Source organism: Ceratosolen solmsi, unplaced genomic scaffold (assembly GCF_000503995.2).
Source record: "Ceratosolen solmsi marchali unplaced genomic scaffold, CerSol_1.0 scaffold10, whole genome shotgun sequence".
Lineage (NCBI taxonomy): Eukaryota > Metazoa > Arthropoda > Insecta > Hymenoptera > Agaonidae > Ceratosolen > Ceratosolen solmsi.
The window spans coordinates 26,030,560-26,052,288 of record NW_011948412.1 but is presented as its reverse complement, the minus strand read 5'-3'; the positions used below and the strand labels follow the sequence as shown (position 1 = coordinate 26,052,288).

The 21,729-nt window shown below is 22.7% G+C and overlaps 1 protein-coding gene across 1 annotated transcript; it reads right to left on the bottom strand.

The window, feature by feature from the left end:
• Positions 1-3,858: 3,858 nt before the first annotated feature.
• On the bottom strand, positions 3,859-20,315 carry Pde8 (phosphodiesterase 8). The gene is made up of 18 exons (XM_011504901.1): positions 20,291-20,315; positions 18,503-18,585; positions 15,639-15,829; positions 14,897-14,953; positions 14,752-14,818; positions 13,917-14,084; positions 11,367-11,581; positions 10,920-11,065; positions 10,491-10,621; positions 9,151-9,258; positions 7,941-8,143; positions 7,242-7,520; positions 5,497-5,623; positions 5,234-5,374; positions 4,937-5,098; positions 4,467-4,596; positions 4,329-4,396; positions 3,859-4,072 (listed from the first exon to the last, which is right to left on the bottom strand). The coding sequence occupies exons 1-18, from the start codon at positions 20,313-20,315 to the stop codon at positions 3,995-3,997; spliced, it is 2,379 nt and encodes a 792-aa protein (XP_011503203.1). The 3' UTR covers positions 3,859-3,994.
• Between the last annotated feature and the right edge of the window lie 1,414 nt (positions 20,316-21,729).

Genomic DNA, 21,729 nt, shown 5'->3' with positions numbered 1-21,729 from the left:
TTTCATAGATGCTCAGATTTTCGCAGCATCGTTCGATATTCTATATACATATGCTGATATGTCAAGCTTCAATGCCATCCTCTTGGATTGGACCAAGCTCGCTGTTCTTTTCTGAATTGACAAGGAGGTACCGTATATGATCATGACTATCTTGACAGTAATGTTCTATATCGGTGGCAATTACTCTATCGATTTTGAGCTTTAAATATTCAAAGATACGTGAAAATGAATTACGAACGCGGTACAATCTCTAAAGCTATATGGAAACTGTCCTATGCTTATTTTCGAGTGGCTTGAGATTAAATCAAGGCGTTGGCAATACTCGATAGGAATTGCACTTGACCGTGAACATTAACTAATATATACATTCAGGGCAATGATCCGTCATAAGCTCCCCTGTTTCCGTATAATTGCGGAATAATATTAATACAGTATCTACCACTGATAAAATTCTTCTAAATATTCAGTTAATGTATAAGTATGTGGATGATTTCTTACCTTACTTAAACTTAATTCTACTTTATTATCAAGCAAGAAAAATAATTTTTTCTTGAAATTTTGTAGTGTGAGAATCGATTAACTAAGATTGAATATATTATTTTCTGTAAGCGTATATATTGTAATACTTACACACAAAAACTGTTTTTAAACTGTTTCTTATTTTTTTTTTATTCAAATTCAACGTTATTTGTAAGTCTTTGGATAAAGAATAACGTCTATTCATAGCATATTAAAGTTACATATAATCTATAATTATGTTTAATGATTATGTATAACTGAGATTTAGATGAATAATCTGATAGTTTTTATCTTAAGATATTATATAGCGGATTAGATAACTATATATACATCTTTTAGCCATATGGATAGAGTAACATTTTAAGTTGAAGTATATAGAACGACATGTTTTAAAGTTCATATATAATTATTGAAAAAGGAGCTTAATAATAACTTGATATTAGAAAATTTGAAAAACAAAATAATAAAAAAATGAAGGGTGAAAGGGAACAAGAAACACGGAAAACCAAGATTAGAGTAATAACAAATTTTAACAAACTTTAATAATGTGCAGTAGTTTTCATTATTTTAATACTCAGGATATGTTTCTTTCGATATTGTAGTTGAATGTAATCAAAATAGTTATAATTTATTTTAATTACGCTAAACTATCAGCTTTGATCAATAATATACTTTAAAAATATTAACTTTGTATCTACTTAATATTTTATTCTTTTATTTTAAAGACAATGTAGAATTATAATAATTGAATCGAAGTTAGAGGAATATTTGACTTTGTATGGAAATATGTTAACTATCATCTAATATTGAAAAATTAAATTCGTAATAAATTTTTTGCACGAGAAATTAGACTTGCACGCGTATTTAATCTTGAAGCATTGTTGTAATTAATTAATTACGTAGATCATTTTTGAAAATCTAGGATCGTATGGATATGTGTAGAATTGCCTGTTAAGGTTACCTAATATTTAAATATAATGTCACATAAATAAACATCTTGTTATCCAAGTAATAATCAAAACTTCGGTAAATGTAAAAATAAGGTAACTTTTGATCTAAGCATTTTTAATTATATATCTACCAGGCACGAATGTTACTACGTTTTTAATGAAGAGCAATAGAATTAGATAATCTTGAAGGGATTACTGCACTAGTATCAGCTCCATATATAAACGTTAGTAAGCTAACATTATATTTTATATGTATTGAAACTATTTTTATTCGTTCTTTCTCTTTAGTACCCGAATAGGCGACACACTATAGAATGTTTAATGAAAAATTTAAATATGTGACGGCCTTTGTAAATGAGCAAGCAAGATAAAATGTTTAGTTTATCACAAGTATCGCTATAGTTGTGAGATGAAGTAAATAATATCAGAGATCTTACAAATAATCCATAAGATTCTTTTTAACTGTCTTTAGTAATTAGTAACTATGTTGAGCGAAAATAGGGCAATGTTTTAAAATGTTGCAGCCTATATCGGTGACTAGTTAGTATCTTCGATACTAATCAATGCCTAGACTTTCTTTCTCTAGCTCCATGTCTGATAATATTTAACTTAATAAATAAATATAATTATTCATAATCATCGGGATATACTGGAACTTTAACGTGTGACTTCATTTTGTCGTGGTTGATTTATCAAAATGATTTATGCATGAGGAGTGATCAGCAGAAAGTCTTTGCTCTTCTCTACCTTCTAGCATTATAATCATTTAACCTGCTGCGTATATTATTGGTTTCTTCTAACTTATTGTTTATTTTATTGCATAAATTATTTGTAGATTTTATTTTTTTATTAATTCGCTCCATTTCTAATTAGCATGCAATTCGTATTTAATAATATCTTTGATCATCAGAATGAAATTATATAACTATATTGCTTCTTCTACATTATAATCAATGGTTGTATTCCTTGTCCTACTTCTTCTTGTTAAGAATAGAGATAAGTTAATTAAAAGTAACTTAAAATGTTGAATAATGATAAAATAAAAGGAAAAAGAAATAATGCAAACGAACATAGTATGAGTGTTGATTGCATCCAGCTTACTGAGAAACCGATGTTTGTATGTCCATGCATTATGGGGTTTACGCATAAACTTAGAGCAATTCCAGCTAGGCAAGTAAGTCTTAAATCTTATGGTATTATAAATAAAGCTTGATAACTTTTCTGATACATTTGATAGAAACGATCGCATGTGCTTACTACGGATTGGTATTGTAATCTAAAAAAGCTCCAAATTATCTTTAAATTAACAGCATATTAAATAATGATGAAAAATTAACCAAAGCATGCATGAAAAGAAACTCAACTTTTGATGTCAGATTTATGTGTTTATTACATTTATGATCGCATTACAATCTCTTGATAATATTTAAGAATAGGTTTAAGAATCAGGAAAAAACAGAAAATAATTTTGATGGATAAAACTGCTGTGTCAGAGAAGTAAAATAATAAGATGAAATAAAATAATAATAAAATAATAAAATAATTTAGATGTAAGTGACAGCTGATTAAGGGCTTATAACTTGGTAATTCGCTGGATTAAGCACGATTAAACACAATGAAATATCCACGCATTTTGATGTCTTAAAATAAATATTTATTAATTCATGTACATCCATGTGGTAGATAATAAATTATATATGGTTGATTATTTAATTGAACATGAATGAAAAAACTACGAATTATAAACGAAATAAATAATAAACCAAAATAATAATAAACTTGAAGAAACTAAATCAATGTGCGACCGCGATTACAAATAAAATGAAAAATAACACCGTTGTAGATCTGAAAAATAACACCGGTCATTGAATCTTTATCAAAAGATCGTAAAAAATAATAGAGCGATGATTAATAAATGAAAAAGAATGATTTAAAGAGTCTTATTTACTGTTTCTTAATACAAAGTTCGTTAGACTGGTATAAATAATATATGTGAAAAGATAAAACATGAATGTAATACTTAAACGGAAAGAAAAACATTTTTTGTAGTATTGTTTTATGGGAAAAGAAATCCAAATCATAATAAAGAAAAATCTAATCAAATGACATGCATTTTTCTATTAAACATATATCATTTGTGAAATACAGGCGGGCCGAATAAATATAACCAGGCGAATACGGTATGTTTTTTAATTTATTCTGACATTTTTCTTATTTATATTTCCTTATAGTATTTTTCAAACATTCTTATTTCATAGATTATTTTCAATACTAAAATCTATAATTATTTTTAACATTATCTAACACTTATTTATTTTACGTCTGAAATATCTTTTAAAATAATATCCCTCTTAATTTTAGTAGTATTTGTCATTTATTTATCTTCACACTCATTGTGTTTAAATGAATGTAAATAGAAATATTATTTAATATTAAATGATCATAGAGACTATTATGAACACATTATGAAAATGAAAGTGATATAAATTCGACGATATAAATTTTATTTCATGCTAATCTGTCATTCAAGTTGATTGAGGCATTTGCAATTCTGCAGACTGCTGCAATCTTTCAACATCCTGCAGGGTCGAGATTCCACGTTCCTACAGAAAAGCATACAATTTATTTACCAAGCCGGCACCATCATTATCATCATTATCATTACTGTTATTATTGCTATTGTTATTATTATTATTATTATTATTATTATTATTATTATTATTATTATTATTATTATTATTATTATTATTATTATTATTATTATTATTGTTGTTGTTGTTGTTGTTGTTTTATTGTTTCTGTTGCTGCTTATATTGTTATTAATTAGAAAATCTTTGTATAACAAAATTTTGTACGTACGTTATATTCTTTCCATTTTTCGTAGTTCTGTTTCATATAGGTGATCATTTCCGGTATATCGATGAATGCTAAAATAGACTTGTTCAATAAAGCAACAATTCGATTATTTTTTTGGAATACCTATAAAAACGTACGTACCGTTCCATGCTTCCATCATATCGTTGATAATATAATCAATAAAGCCGATTTGCGATTTTGGAATAGAACAGGTAGATCGGTCAAACATGGGCATTACAACAGGCAGTTTTTTCTTTTTTTCTTCGTCAGTCTATAAAAATAATAATTTTTATTTAATTATTTGGTAATGATATATTATCATTTTAAAGATAAACTAAGAAAGCTTTAGGAAAAATTTAATGAATCAGCACTGTTTTAGTAGCTTATCGCCACCTCAATTTTAAAACATCAACTTTTATATTAAAGTCGTTTTATAATTTACGAGTAATCAATTAATGATTTTTATTTTAATTTTAATAAATATTGTTATATAATAAATAAATACTGTTGAATAAAAATGTATTTCGAAATAAAAGAAAAAACAATGTGCTTGTCGAAGATTATATGTTATATAGATTTGTTGGAATACATATATTCTAATTTATAAATACTTGTCTAAAGTACTCCTCTGCAATGCGCTTTGTCCATTCTATACAAAATGTTAAGGGTCGCGTCGGGTTTGAAACATCGGCACACTTAATCATCATCCTTTTAACGAGAGATACGTTTTCTGGAAGTAGGAGTACCGATGAGTCCACTGGATCTGAAAAAGGCTGATGCAAAAACTCGGATAAGTTTCCCATCGATATTCATTATACCGATATTATAATGGTGGTGTTTTCATATGTAGTAAAATAGCTATATTAAATAATAAATATATCGTAAAAAGTATTTACTTTCATTCTCACCTCGGATTGTGATTCTTCGGTACGTATACTACAAACATTGACGAACTTCGCCAAATGCTCAAAATGTTTGGTCATTTCTGTAGCTAAGATCATGTCAATAACATTATACCTTACGATTTTGTAAGTTTCTGCATCTAAATTCTAAAGTAGACAATTCAGATTAGTATATAATACCAGTATTATGAACATGTGTAATCGGTAAGAATTCCTTATTCGTTTTACGTTTCAATGACGAGTGGGCGTTATAAATAATAACAATTCACCTTAAATATATTGACATCCTCATCAGAAAGCGTCAATCGGAACGTTAATGCAGCATGATGAGATTCAAGTACGGACAAATCATTGTACAAAATGGCCAGTTTATTTCCAGCATTGCATAGAAATTGACTAAGACAAAATATATGATCACAATATGAATAAATTCTATTATTATGAATATTATTATAAAGCAGTGTATTGTTTAATATGTACTTAGTAAAAGGATTTTTTTAATTACTATTAAAAAAAATTAATTACAATTAAAAATTTTGTTAATGTGTTCTTAATTATATTTTCCTAAATAAAGTCGTACAATATTGAAATCCTTTTATTGATTTTCCAAAAGATACTTTAAACTTTTTAAAATCTTTGTTTATTATGCGCTTAATACTAATTTTTATAGATAATTTAATTTACTTATGCCTATTATTGTCTACAAAATTTATAATGAAGTAATAAAAATTACTCTTTTGAAAATATAAATATTATATATTAATGAATTTTGAGAATGAAGTTTAAAAATAAAGTTGTTACAGCACCAGATTTTTTTTGTTCTTAATCTTTAACATATTAATTTATAAAAATAAATTGTTTAAATTCATAAATTATACTGTAAGGATAATGAAATCTTTTTAAGAAATTTTTTAAAAGTAATATTAAGTTAAATTTATCGTAAATTTAATATTGCAAATATGGCTTGTATTGTTTTAAATTAAATATACTACAAAAACTTATCTAGAAATATATCCTCATTATTATCAGAATTCGATAAAGTAATTCTACATGTTAGTGGATAAATTATGGATTAATAAAATTTCTCTAACATTTATCATGATTACAATTTTATTTTATTTTAATATACCTACAAGTCTTACAAGTTTTTATCATTAAATTATTTGAAAAAATTATATCTACTGAAATTCAAATTATTGATTATTATATTTTAAAATTATTAATATCTAAAAATAGAAATTTAAAAATGATCGAGAGTTTAAAATAAATTAATAGGAATGTGAATGAATTCAGTTTGTTCAATTACTTCAATTTCAATTCTATATTCTAATATTTAATTTAATGTTGTTGCTTAAAATTTAAATTAATTGTTTTCATTCATACGTAGTCAGATTAATATTTAAATAGTTTTAAAATAAATCGATATTAATATCATTATTAATATTAATTAGGAAAATTAATTAAATGCATTTGCTAATGCTGATTATATTAAAGACTGAACATAGAGCAATAATTCCATGTCTTAAATATAAAATGGAGGTCACATTTTACTATCAATATAATAATTTATTGGTTGTTTTTATATATTGTATATTTTTATTATAATTAAATATTCAAAAAATCCAGTTAAAGCAATTTTAAAACGCTAAATAAACCTACATATATTTATATCGTTCTAACTAAAGTTACTTCCATACTTTACATTTAGGTATATTTTTTGTAAAAAAAACGTGAATTTGAACCATCTTAATTGATTTAATTGAAACATTAGTAAAGTTTTTAAAAATATTTGTTAATAAAAATAATTTAGTAACTTATTTTCATTTAAATATCTTCTTAATATGACCTTAAATTATGGAAATCAAAATATTTTTCGTCACCCGTTGCGTGACATTGTATATATATCAAGGCTAGAAGTTTTAATTTCAAAAGTTATAAAGAGTTAACATTTTCAATTCTCGATTGCATTTATATCTCGATGTCAAAATCTAGGTATAAATGCGAGGGCGGCTACCTGGACTTGCCGGGATGGTCGATGTCGTGTGCTGCCGCGGCGACGAGTGCTGCAACCTCGTCGAGGGGATCGAGGAGAACTTTAAGTCTGTCAGATTCCATGAAACGGGCAGTCGCTTGAAGCACATCCGCAGCGTGGGTTGAATTGTGATAACTGTTAGCTACATTATAGTTGACCTCTATGACAGTTAGCCAATTTTGCAGCGTGCGCTCGTCACAATTGAGACGGGCCGGAACACTGTAGCGATTCATTAGGTTCATCCCCAGATAGTAGAGAGGCCTGTCCAAGATATTTCACTGGTTAAAGCAGGGAATATTATATTTTTCTTAATATACTTATTTCATAGATTTTAATCAAATGTAGAGGAATTGATTTCCGTAGAAATTAAATAAACGAAAAATATAATGGTCGATTATTGATGATAATAGAATCGTCCATTCTAAATAATGTAGATAGTCAAATTTATTATATTTAAAATTTAATTCTAAAGGTATAATATATTTAAATTTCAGCATACTACGTCTTTTAAACTCCAAAGAACGATATCCGTGTACAATAAATTGATTTCTTATGTATTTTTTCATCGTTGTAATTTGATTAGATATTATATTTTTAAGGCTCAAGTGCAATTTTAGGATCACTAAAATGTGAAAAAGAGAAAATGACAAGAATTGTAGAATATCGTTGGATTAGATTTACCTTCTACCCGATAATAGTTCAAGTCGAAAAATGTCAAATTCCCAATTGAAGCAGCCGTCGAGGAGTATCTCGATGTCGCGCGGTGCCCTAGGACTCTTAGACATTGTCTTCAATGGTTGCTGGTGTAATATTCTCTGAACCTGGGACACGCGCCCAGATGAGTCGTTCGATGACCTCCGCGAGTCCCGCGAGTATTGCGGTGCCTTAACCGTTAAATTTCAGGATTACAGCGAAAGCTTATATTGCGATTGTAAATTCAAATCTAATGCGACAAAATATCATTGCTTCGCAAATTTTGACAATGTAATTTTTACATAAAAATGAAAAAAAGCGAAGAAAAAAGTATTTTGTTAATGAATAATATTTTCAGAGAACACTGTTTATTTTTTGTTTGTTAATTTAAAACAAATTAATTTAAGTATTTCCTTATATAGAATTTTTTTGTAGAAATAACGTAAGTGCCGAGCTTTATAAGAAATTTATTAACATTTAAGAATTTTTTCAAACACATTGCAAATACGCAATTTAGAATATGCTGAGCTTATTCAAAGTAATATTTAATTAGGTTCTATCGAGTATAAGCATTTTATTATGTAAAAATTTAATTCTCGATTAAATTATCTACGTAGTAGATATTGAAATTCAATTAATTAATTATCTTTGATATTATTCACATAGATATAAAATATTTGATAATATATTTTTTAGTAAGACAGATATTAATAATTTTTGAACGAATACATTGAATAGATAAAAGTGTTCAAAAAAGATAAAAGAAAGAGTACATAGTTTTTTTCCTGTAAAAGAGGCCTATTTAAATTGTTAGATTTCTACAAATTACTTTATCTCCTACACTCTTTGAAATATATTTAAAATGAAGCTCGGATCTAATAAAGAATAAAGATGCTTATAATAAAAATTAAATACGAGAGTACAGATATAATTATATGAAATACGACTGAATATTTTTACGCAATTAATTGTTTTGTTGTAGTCAATTTAATAGCAATGAAGATAAAAAAAAAGGATTTTACACATCTAAAAAAATTGAGATAATATTGTAAAATAATTCGTAAAATACTTTATCTTTAATACTAAATAATATTGTTGCTATTATTATATTTAATTTGCTAATAAAAATGTGAATATTTTTTTTACCGTACTTAAGGTTTAAAAACAAAGAGATGAAGGAAAGACCGCTTTTACTCACCGATATAAGAGCACCGATGAGATCAGAAGTGACTGGGTCATTGAAAATCTCATCAGCTTCCCTGACGTAGGGTTCGTAGAGTTCTGTTGTCTTCAATATTTCGATGGCCTAGAGCGAGACATTGTAGACAGTCTCGTCTCGCTTGAAAAGAGGAGCTAGGAAAGCTACTCGTATTAAGTGGAGGCGCACGCGCCTGCTTAACTTATCCTTGTGTAATCATGGCATTCCAAAAAGTGCAATTTCGAATTTCGAGCAGACGCCATCCAGCACGAAAATTCGTCTGTGAGTCGAAATATTGAACTTGCACTTTTGTCGCAAAGGTAGAAGGTAATGTTAAACGATTTTAGCTAATTTCAAATACTTAGTTGAATTATTCAAATTTTACCTATAAAACAAACTTTATCTAAATGATGATCAACATTATTTATGAAATATTGATAAAGAATTGCAGAGTTAGCATACAGAGCTTAATAAATATCAAAAGATTATTTTACCTTTTGATCATCGCATTGCGAACCTACAAAATCCATATTCTTAATTTAACAATAGACGACATTAAAATTTATTTTAATTTTTCTATAACACTACTTTTAACGAATCTTAAAATGTTTCGAAATAAGCAAATGAAAAATTGTGACTAATGCTCTTGAAGCTTTATCATTACAATAATCACTATTATAATAAATACGATTTAACAATACTGGTTACTAAAATTAATTAAAAATATTTATATTTGTTAAAATTAAATTAAAAATTATTTTATAAAATCCTATTTTCTCTTGAAAATAATGCTTATTAAATTTATTTACTTTAAAAATATATGCAAGTTTTGCTAAAAGTAAAAATTTTTGCACATGAATTGATATAATGATGAAAGTTTTCTTTAAAATATTAGAAAAGCCTTTTGAGTACTTATATATTCAATTTATTGCTTTAAATTCAAAAAGTGACACTGTATTAACTAGGTGAATTATATTCAATTATATTTTTTATTAGATATTTTATTAATTTCAAATGTTAGGCACTTAGGAGCGCGATTTTTTAATTATAATAAAACCGATAGAATATTATAATTAACTTAAAGGTTACTACAATAAGATTATATTGTGATAAATGAAATTGAGTATGATTAAAAGTGTCTATTCTATATTTATAAGATGCTTTGTCAATATTCTAATACTTAAAGTGCAATTATTACTTTATTTTAGCAACTGTAAAACTTGTAAATATAAATTTTTAACCATAACCGCATAAATGTAGGCAATATAAATCATTCGCTTATATTAAATTTAAAATCTTTTTCTTTGAGCTTCATGCATTATAGAAGTATTTTTACAAACTTTGTCAATTTGTGCTACCACATCTGGACTGACAGCATCTGTCATTGCAGTCGTCAATAACGATATAACTTTTGTGATTGGAGCTTCAAGAGGTAAATTGTGCAATTTTGCTACACTACTTCTCCTTTGTACTGTAAAAAATATTTCGTTATAATAACGTATTTTATATTAAATGATTATATTTGATACATTTTTTAAAATTTGTTTGGATTGAAAAGAAAGTTCATTTGATTGTTAGTCAAGAATTTAATTTTCAACGATTTAAATTTCAACGTAAATACCAACTTTAATATTAAAGCTTAAATTGAGGATGAAAATTAAAATTGCTATTTTAAAAAACAAATATAAATAAAAAACAATATAAGTAGCATATTTTCTTTTTATCTAAATAATCGATAATACAAGTATTAAGAAAGATAATTCACTTACAATCACTACCTACGGAGCCAATATCAAAAGAACGTAGCGAATGTGAACTTCCTCTAGGATGCAAATGTGATGATGATGTTGATGTCACTTCTACGTTTTCCAATAAATAAGTAGTATCATAAATATAAATATAATGAGTAGGCCTCCTACAATATAAAAATGAAAAAAATTGTACATCAATTAACTGTGATTGCATTGCAAAGTGAAATTTTAAATATAATTATTTTTTCATAAACGAAGTGGTTGTTGCAAAAAATTTTTAATAAAAGGTTCAAATTGTATATAATTAATGAATTTTATAAAACGAATTCCTATGAATTAATCAAATTATATTAACACCTTTACAGATGCAAACCAATAGGGATTCATTTAAAAGAGGCAATAAAATTCTTATAATTTTTAAAATAAAATTTAGCTATATATTTATATTTAAAAATAATAAATTACCTTCCATATGCACAAAATGGAATTATTCTGGAACTGATCATTATTGTTTCATCAGATTTTCTTTTACAATTCATATTACCATGGAATTCTCGACCCTTTTGTAACTGCTGATTCATTAGCGTAAAATTTTCACATATAACAATCTCAGAAAGATTTTTGTTTAGTAGTTCCTCCAATTTGTAGCCCAATAATTTCTCACTTACTTCATTTGCAAACTGTAAAAATAAATACAAAAGTAATATGAATAATTTAACGAAACACTAATTTACAAATAAAATACTATTTACAAATTTTCATGTATCGTACTTTTTAACATATAATTATAATTATTAATCATCATTCTAAAACTGATATTTTAATTTTTCTATTAATGAATAACATTTTGATATTATTTATATAGTTTTATGTGCGTAGAATATGCGTGAAAAAATAATATGTTTCACTTTTGTTACAAAATTTGAAAAATGTATACTGCTTTTTTATTTAATATTTAAACTTTCTTCTATAATTAAAATATTTTAAGATTATTTAATAAATTATAGATATCTAAGTAATTTCTAACATTTATGAATTAATTCAAATGAATTTTAAGATTTAAAAATCCAACCCTACATAAATATTCAGTTCATCATTGTTATCTATTTGAAATGGTTTAAACTTTATATGTAATTTGAATAAATCTGATAATATAAAGATTTCTAATTATAAATATTATTTATATTTTAATATAAATCGTTTATATGTAAACAAATTTGCAATGTTATTATAATTAATATTTTTACTCAATCTGTATAATGATTGAAAGGTTAGAAAGATTATTAAATAAACAAATTTTTTTTTTTAATTATTAATGGTATATAAATACATTTTTCTTACAATTTATTCCATGTATCCATATATATTGTGATCCATATAAAAATTAATATTTCAATATAAATATCAATTAGTTCTGTAAAAATTAATGGTCTTAAATTATAAGATATATTTATAAAAATAACGATAAAATGATATCAATTAATAATAAATTTATAATAATATATTTATAAGGATATTTAAGTCATAAATTTAAAAATGTCATATTATTGAGTTACAGTTTAAAAATAAAATACATAATCTGGATAAATACAAATTTTTAACATTATGTAATAGAAAGAAGATAAAAGAGTAATTTAAAAATATAAAAAAACTATTGTGAATTTTATTAAAACTTTTATTGCATTATACTATTAATTGAAAATTAATTAGGAACAAGTTTATATACAACATTATATTTGATTGATTTAATCATAATTGACCATTAAGGAGGAGTGCGAAATAACAGTAAAATATAACCGATAATTGATTATAAAAATATATTATTATATTATTATAAAATATAAAAATAATTTATAAACAATATATATATATATATAAACAATATATATATAATATAATAATTTGATATATATGATATATCTAATTTAAATAATAATAGTTCTTGCAATAATTTGTTTAAAAATTTAATTCAATGATAATTTTCATATTCTTTGAATGATTTATCCTTCTTCTTGCTACTTCTTATTAAATTTTTGTCATTCACTTTGATAACATAAAGTTTAAATAATTTGTCATTTATATAACATATTTTTTTAGTCTTGATTATTTATAATTAAATCTATTGATTATTTCAATGAATCTATTTCGAATATACTTATATAAATTTTATATTATCAATAATTTTACATAAATTTTGATTTAATGATAATTTAATCATAAATTTGATTTTTTTTTTAATGTCATTTGACAATAATAACAAATTAATTGAAAATATAATAATACTTAACTATTTCTTATTTTACGAGAGATAAGTTTATCTTATCAGTATTTAAAGTTTTTACGTGATAATTAATACTAGAAAAAATTCAAATATACAAATAAATAACAGATGAATAATCTAATAAATTATACTCATTTAAATTATTATTAAAGTATTGAAATTACCGAATACATAAGTATATACAATTTGAAAAAATATAATCTTTTAAATATCTTAAACATTTTTATAAATGTATTAAATTGCACAAGTATATTTTTTACTTTATTGTCATTTTTGAGTTTATTATGGTAAATTTCAGATTATGTTTAAAAATTCCTATAAATAACATAAAATGTCGGGTATTTATATATATGATGTAAATTTTTGTAAATTTTTATCTAATTATTATATAAACTAAATTAGAATTTAATATTATATATATAATTTAATATTTTATACATAATTTAAAGATTGTAACAAATTTAAGGAAATTATTGAAATATAGAAAATTTTAAATATAATTTTCAAATAACACTATAAAAAATGAAATATGATTTTAAAATATTTTCTTGCTTCTTTCCCCGTTGACGTATAAATTCTTTTTTGAGTTGTATTATACATTATTTCAAAGATAGATTACCACATTTGAATAAATATTTATTTTATTGAAAAATAAAAAAATCGATCGATATCATAGCGATTTTGAGAATAACAAACTCTTTCTTTGTATCTATGATGAAAAATAAAAGTCTTACCTGAATAAAATGTCGATCGTTAGTCACATGAACCATATCGCGGCACCTATGAACGGCCAAGTATAACGAATGAGCAACTGCCAGTTGAAGCTTCGGTTGTACTTCATTAGCGTAAATCCCAATAAGCTCGTTCATTACGATTTCTGTACTCGAACACTCAATAAGTGCCTTAAGAACAGTGAAATAATTTTCAATACAAGTAAATATATCAATGTTACACGGAACTTTCTTTTAGCCCTCCGATTGCTCAATTTTTTGCTTCATTGGAGGAAAGAAAAACCTATTATATATTGTCTCAATAGCCTTACTAGTATAAAGTAATTATTTAAAATCTTTATCAATGCGAGTTTGTAGCATACTTTATCGAAATTGATATCAATTTACAACTAACATAAATGTTATTGTTAAAAAATTAATTCGGAAATAATACTCGTTAAAAGAGACATTAGACATTACATAGTTAAGTACATCACTAGTAGTCCAATAATATATTTTATAATGATATAGAATTGCGAATTGCTCTTATTAAATAATTAAAAAATTAAGATTAAAAATCTAATTCAACATTATAAAATTAAAATCAAATAAATATTTGATTTCATTTAAATTGCAAGTAAAAATGAATAGAAAGAAAGATATGTATAGTCACATTTCATTAAAAATAATTCCATTTATGAGTAATATTAATAAAAGTAATTTAAATTTTCATTTGAATTAATGTGTCGATATTTATAAAATATAAAATATAAATATAATATTCCATAATTATTGCATAATGTTGAATATAATTTATTGTAAAGTTATCTTTTAAGTATGTTAAAAACATTAATTTTACCCTATTGTATCCATTATCAAGTACTTGCAAGGTGGAAATTTTATCTTGATCAGATACTGTAAAAAATCTGCAAATATATCATTCACTAGTCAAAAATTGAAAAAAAAATTCATAATAAACAAAAACATTTCAATGAACTACTTACGATTTTTTTACAATGGCTATTATAATTGATGCCTGATGGTGTATATTATTTAGAGCCCTAAAATTCATGTAAATTATTAACTTTCTATAAGTGAATGTAAGGACATTATGTAATATTCATAATAAGTTAGGTACATTTGAAGATAATTAGATAAAAATATAGAAATGTAGTTATGTAAAAATAAGAATCATTCATAATGGAGTTTTATTATTAATATATTTATTTTGCAAATTATTGAAAGTAATAATATATTTTTTTTTAATAAAATTAAGTAGAAAAATATATAAAGCTCGATGAACAATAAAATATTTAAACTAACTTACTTAAAATTGAAATTTTAAATAGATTTAATTTAAAAATTCTGATAAATTTGTAAGCCAATAATATTGTTTTTGAAGCCATTATTTATAAGAGTCGTTTCATAATATTTACGTACTTCGATTTACAAAATACTTTTATTATTTCATTAGTGCAGTTTTTTATTTTAAAACATTTTCAGATATGCGGGTATAAATTGTTTGGGAAGAAAATAAAATAAGAAACTAATGATAAGTGTCAAGACGTGAGATTAGCCATATGTATTATAAGGATTTTTCGCTGCTGGGTGATATATTTAAGAAAGAGGGCTGGGTAACTACTACATATGGACCTAAAATCCTAAAATTCAAGTATAAAGAGAATGTAAAGCCTTTTAAACGATTAACAAAAAGATGCTTAAATGTTCAGAGAACAAAATGAAAACCTGCATATCTCGTCAGCCTGCTGGCAATACCTTCCCCTTCGATCGATAATTACAATTTCGTGACAGCGAGCTTGAAATTGATCAAGTGCTTCCTCAGTATCCCGCACTTCCGTCACGTACCACCCGAGTCTCTCGCATGCCAATCCGATTACCTCCGCTTGTCTTTCACCTCGGGGAAATGCCAATAGTACCTGTATATTTATTTGATGGAATGATTAGATTTACTAGATATTTTTCCTATTTCTTCTAAGTTGCCACCGTAGCTCGCTTATCTGAAATTGAGTAAGCTTGCATCTTTTGATATATTACTCATTCGTTGGTAATAAATACCGTAAATTTAAATTGAGTTATTTAATGAAAAAAATTATGTTTAAAAATGAAGTTATTAAAATTAGTGAACTAATGTAGATCTTTTAAAAAATTAATATAAAACGTTATTTTAAAATACATATTAGTAATTAAATGTTTGTATTGTGGTCGTTTATTTGATGAATGTTTGACATCACGTATTATACTACCGATTTCTGTTCAGATTAATCAGAATAGTCGTATATATTTTTTCTCATATATTTTCTTATATATTTTCTAATTTAATAAGTTATATAGATGAGATAATTACTAATTATTACGTTCAAAATTTGAAAGATTTAAAAAAAATGAATCTTGATGTCTGTTTATATCTCGAAATGTTTAGTAATTAGAAGATTCCATTAAATTAGATAAAATTATAAATATCTTTTTAAATAAAATTATTATTAATAATCTTTGTGTTGATTTCTAAAATTATAAAAAGATTTTTAAAATTTTTATTATATATCCTTCAGTTGATTATTGACATTTTTTTGTATCTTCAAAAATATTTTTATTTTAATAATTATTCTTTTTTATACATTCATTTTTATATATTTTTATTATAATTATAGCTGAATCATATTTTTACTTAAATTTTAGCTTGGATGTTGAATTTTATTTTGACTATTTTATATTGAATATATTCAATGCATTAACTGTATATTATTCTATTAAATAGATTTTGTATTTAATATTTCACAACGTTCCACTACAATTTTGTTATTATTTTATTAAATTTTTAATTTCAATTTTGAATTCATATATTTCATAATCTGTACAAAATTTAAATAATATTATATATTATAAATATGTCTGTGTATGTATTTATATTATTTTTAATTTTTTTTATAAAATAAATGCAACTAACACTAAATTATTTTATAATTATTTATTATGAAAGATTTAAATTAAATTATTATTATTAAAATTATTATGCTTGTCGGATATTGAAAACTTTGATGTACTTTATATCATTATATATTTTCATTAAAATACAGTGAAATAACCTAATTGCTTAGATTTAATTTATGTATTCTAATAGTATAGAATTTAATAATTTAATACTTTAATTACAAAATAATTTAAAATCGGATCAAATACTAAATAAATTGATAGAACCGAATATATAATTATAATACCTTTACATAATTGTAAATTAAATTGTTTTTGTACTTCATATATAAATAGACCAATTAAAATGTTTACATTTTAAATATATTTTATTATTAGTTTAATATTTATTATGTAATGAATTTTTTACAATTACTTTAGAATATAAAATTTTTTTAGAGCAGCCCTTGTTTGTTATTAACAGTAAATAATTTTTATACTATGCTTATTGAAAGTTAATAATGAGTAATTTGATTTATTCATTTGATATTTTTAGTTTGCAAACATTTATTTTAATCTTTATACCCTATATAAAAATTCCTATTTTATATTGATTTATAAAATCATATCTGATTATTCACGTTGAATGTTTATTGTTTCTCATATTTAAAATTTATTATATTTAGTCTTGATATTTAGTATTGATATTCATAATTTCAATCTCTAAATTGTATTCTGCTTTCATATATTTTGTTTTTATTTTTTACCTTTGATTGATACCGATGATATTTTAAAAGCTTTATTAAATATTATATACTTGATAATTGGTGTAGTATGTCTGATTATAGAATTGTCCAAATTAATTTTTAATATGTAGTGCAAAATTAATATTTTATTCTTTAAAAAGTAGTCACATTTGTATTGTGTATGGATGAAGAATCATTTATTAATTATCATTATCTAATAATTGAATTCTATAATATTCTATATTTCTGCTGAATATATAATTAAAAATTTTTCATATATTTATATACGAGTACTTAAAATAGAATACTATTTTTTAATATAAAGTTATTCAATAACAAATAAATGATGTAGTTTTACTATAAATTATTGTTATACAATACATTAATATGTATATGTATATATGTATATATATACATTCATATTAATGTACGAAAATAGAAGCATTGGGATATGTTGTAAATTATAGTATCCATATTTTTATGTACTTTGTAGGCATATTATGTAACAATATGTAATATTGGAAAATATTAATTCTTAAATTGCACTCTACGTAATTATTTAATATATAAGAAATTGGAAAAATTAAAAAAAATTGGTTTAATATAAATTTTAGTACTTATTGATTTCGTTACTTTGTTTAGTATTAATTCTATTTAGTATTAAATTCAAAATTTATTTAGGATTAATTGTTTTAATATGTTCAATTTTTATAAGAATATAAAAAATTTTTTTAATTTATTTAACAATAATTATAATTCATAGTACTTAAATCATTATATATTAAATATTTGTATAAAATATTTCTTATTTTAATCTATAATCTAATCTGGTAAAAAATATATTATATGGTTGCAAATAAAAAATTTTTAGGAAACTATTCTTGGAATATTTTTGTGAATAAAAATTTACAAATTAGTTTAATTTTTATTATATACTTTAACATGATCTGGCGCTGAACTGCTTATCAACCAATTGCAACCAACATCACTTGGCCCCTTCTGGAAGATTAAAACATTAACTGGATTAAAAATTACTTAAATAATAAAGATATAATAAATATGTATTGTTAATTTCAATATTTTAAATTAAATTATTTCAATGTGATTTTTTTAAACATATTTTATTTTAATTAATTAATTAAAATTATTAATTATTAATTATTAAATAATATAACCGAAATGATATAAATATGTAATTAATTTAATATTTCAGATCCACGCAACATCCCTTATATATGATATTATTTCCCAGTAAGTTGATTAATTAAATGAAGTTGGTCATTAAAGAACGAAATTTAAATATATACATGCAATGACGAAATAAGTAAAAACTAGACGAAATATATTTAGTCTTAGTTATAAAGAATATAAAAAATATCACGGTATATTTTTATTCGAACATAATAAGTATAAAATTAATAAGTATAAAATTAATAAAAGTTAAATATATAATTATATTAAAATATTTTGAAAACAATTCAATAAAAATTATTCAATAAAAAAGATATATTGGATATAAATTTCTACTCCTAACGTGATAAAAAAACAAACATTATCTACAATTAATGCAAAAAAAGATAAATAAGTATTTTAAAATAATTAAAGTTAAGATAAAATCAAAGTGCTTTTAAAATAAATACTTTGGCATTCTAAATCTTGTTAAATAATATGGAAAAAATTTAATTCAGTCAATTAACCGATAACGTATGTATTATTTTCTTATGATTGAGATAAATTTTTTAATAATAAATAGTGTCGTACAATTAGTTCATTTTTATCATTTTCTTGCTATTTATTTAGAAATTTTATTATTTTTACTTAATTTTTATTCAATATTAAAAATTTAAAAAATAGATGCATATAATTATTTTATAAAAATATTAAATTATAAAAACATTATATAGATATAAAAGGTAAATATAATAACGGATTATTATGCTATTAAAGTAGCTACAATCACTAGTAAGACATCTAAATTTTATCCTCTTATAATAACTAAATATAAAAAGTAATATAAGAATTATGAAAACATTAACAGGTTATATTTACAACAGAATAATTAGTATTTGTGTAAAATAAAAATAATTAATAAATAATTTAGAATATAATAACTTAAAATAATTGAAAAAGTTAAAAAATCGTTATCTTATAAGTTGAATAAATATCAATAGTCATATTTTTTAATATTTATTTATAATTCAATCGTTTATTATGTAATTCCACGTAAAAAATCGTATTGAAAGGCAAGAAGTTTGAAAGAAAAAACTTTATTTTATTCGCCATCATTATAAAGATAATATCATTATTTGGAATATGAAGTCATTAAAATAATTAAAAATTTTAATTTAAAAAATTTGTTTTAATTCATTATTTAATAATAACAATTTTGGCTCATTCAAAAAAGATATAAATATTAATTGAAAACTTCGAAAGAAGAAAAAATAATGATTGTTGAAATATTTTAATGTTTCTAATGAAATTTAGCTGACAGGAATTGAGAAGAAGAATTTATAACAAAGACTTTCTAAAGAATGTATTAAATTATTATAAATATATAACAAACTAAATAAATTAAATCTAATATAATAAAAGAATTTTATACTGTATAGAATTAAAAACCGATGCTGAATATCAATAAATATAATCTAGAATAAAACAGATTGAATTTGAATTCATTTATTGATAATTTGAATTAAATTATGCAAATATAAAATTAATACCTACATATGTAGATTCTAGAAATAATCATCTTTATTAATATAACGTGATTATGCTAAAATAAAATATTGAAAATTGTAAATTAAATAATAAATAGTATATAAAATAAATAGTGTCTTTATATTTGAACACTATTAAAATTAAATGTAATATGAAGATAAAAACTGATGGAATAATGTTTAACAGATTATATTAAAAATCCTTATTAAAATAGTTATTCTAATCAATACTTATCTCAAATAAATGCAATAAACTTAAGGGAGCTGGTATATTTTATAAATCAATGTTTTCAAAGTACTGAATATGTGTTTTCTATTAAAAAGTTATTCATATTATGTGTTTATTTAGCAATCAATTATACATTGATTGCAGTATACATTGAAATAAAAATAATATAAAGAATACTAAGAATTTTACTTATTTTACTTCATCAAACTGACATTTTAACAAATTTCAGATAAATTATGTTTTTTATTTATATATTATTTATATTATATTAAATATATAACAATTATATACTTATTTAATTGAATTTAAGCAATTGATAAAATGCTGAATTACATTTTATTTCTTAGATTTTACATAACATTTGTAAGATATATTAGAAATAATAACACGCTATGATTCGTCGGTTATTAAGTTTAAAAAATTCATGGCATTGTTATTTTTATTATAAATAATACTATATTATGGTTTTCTAAATTTATGATGCATAATATTTATATATAATATTTAATTATATATAATATTTTTTCATGTTTCATATATTTATATATAATATTTTTAATTTATTAAAAATTAAAACTATAAATAATTCACGATTGAAATTATAATCTATAAGAGAATACATTTTATAAAATTATTATTAACAAAATATTGTCAATTAATGCACACTTTAAGTAGATAATAAATATATACATATAATAATAATATAAATGAAGATTTAATTTTGAAACTTATGACTTATAGGAATAACAATTAATTTTATATTAAAATATGAAATAAATTGTATATATCGAATTATCTAGTAATAATTGTAAGTTTAAAGACTTAAATATAAGTTACATAACAGTAAAATAAAACCACATCTATATGCGTAAACAATTTTTACTTAATAATCCTTCAAAGAAGGTAAAATAATTTTACATTTTATTTTAAACTCTACCTTCTCCAAATAATAGTGTAGAGAAAATGAAATTTTTATTTATATAAAATATAAGAATTTATTTAATTTAGAATTTATAAAATTACTAACAAAGTGGTATTAAAAAAAATGTCAATGCTATGCAATTATAAAAATACTAAATTATATAATTATAATACAAATATTAATAATATTATATATGTCACACATATATAAATATTTTATATACTCTTATGTTCCGAGTTTTTATGCTGTTGTAATTCAAATGTACTATGCGATATAACAATGCATTTATAAAATT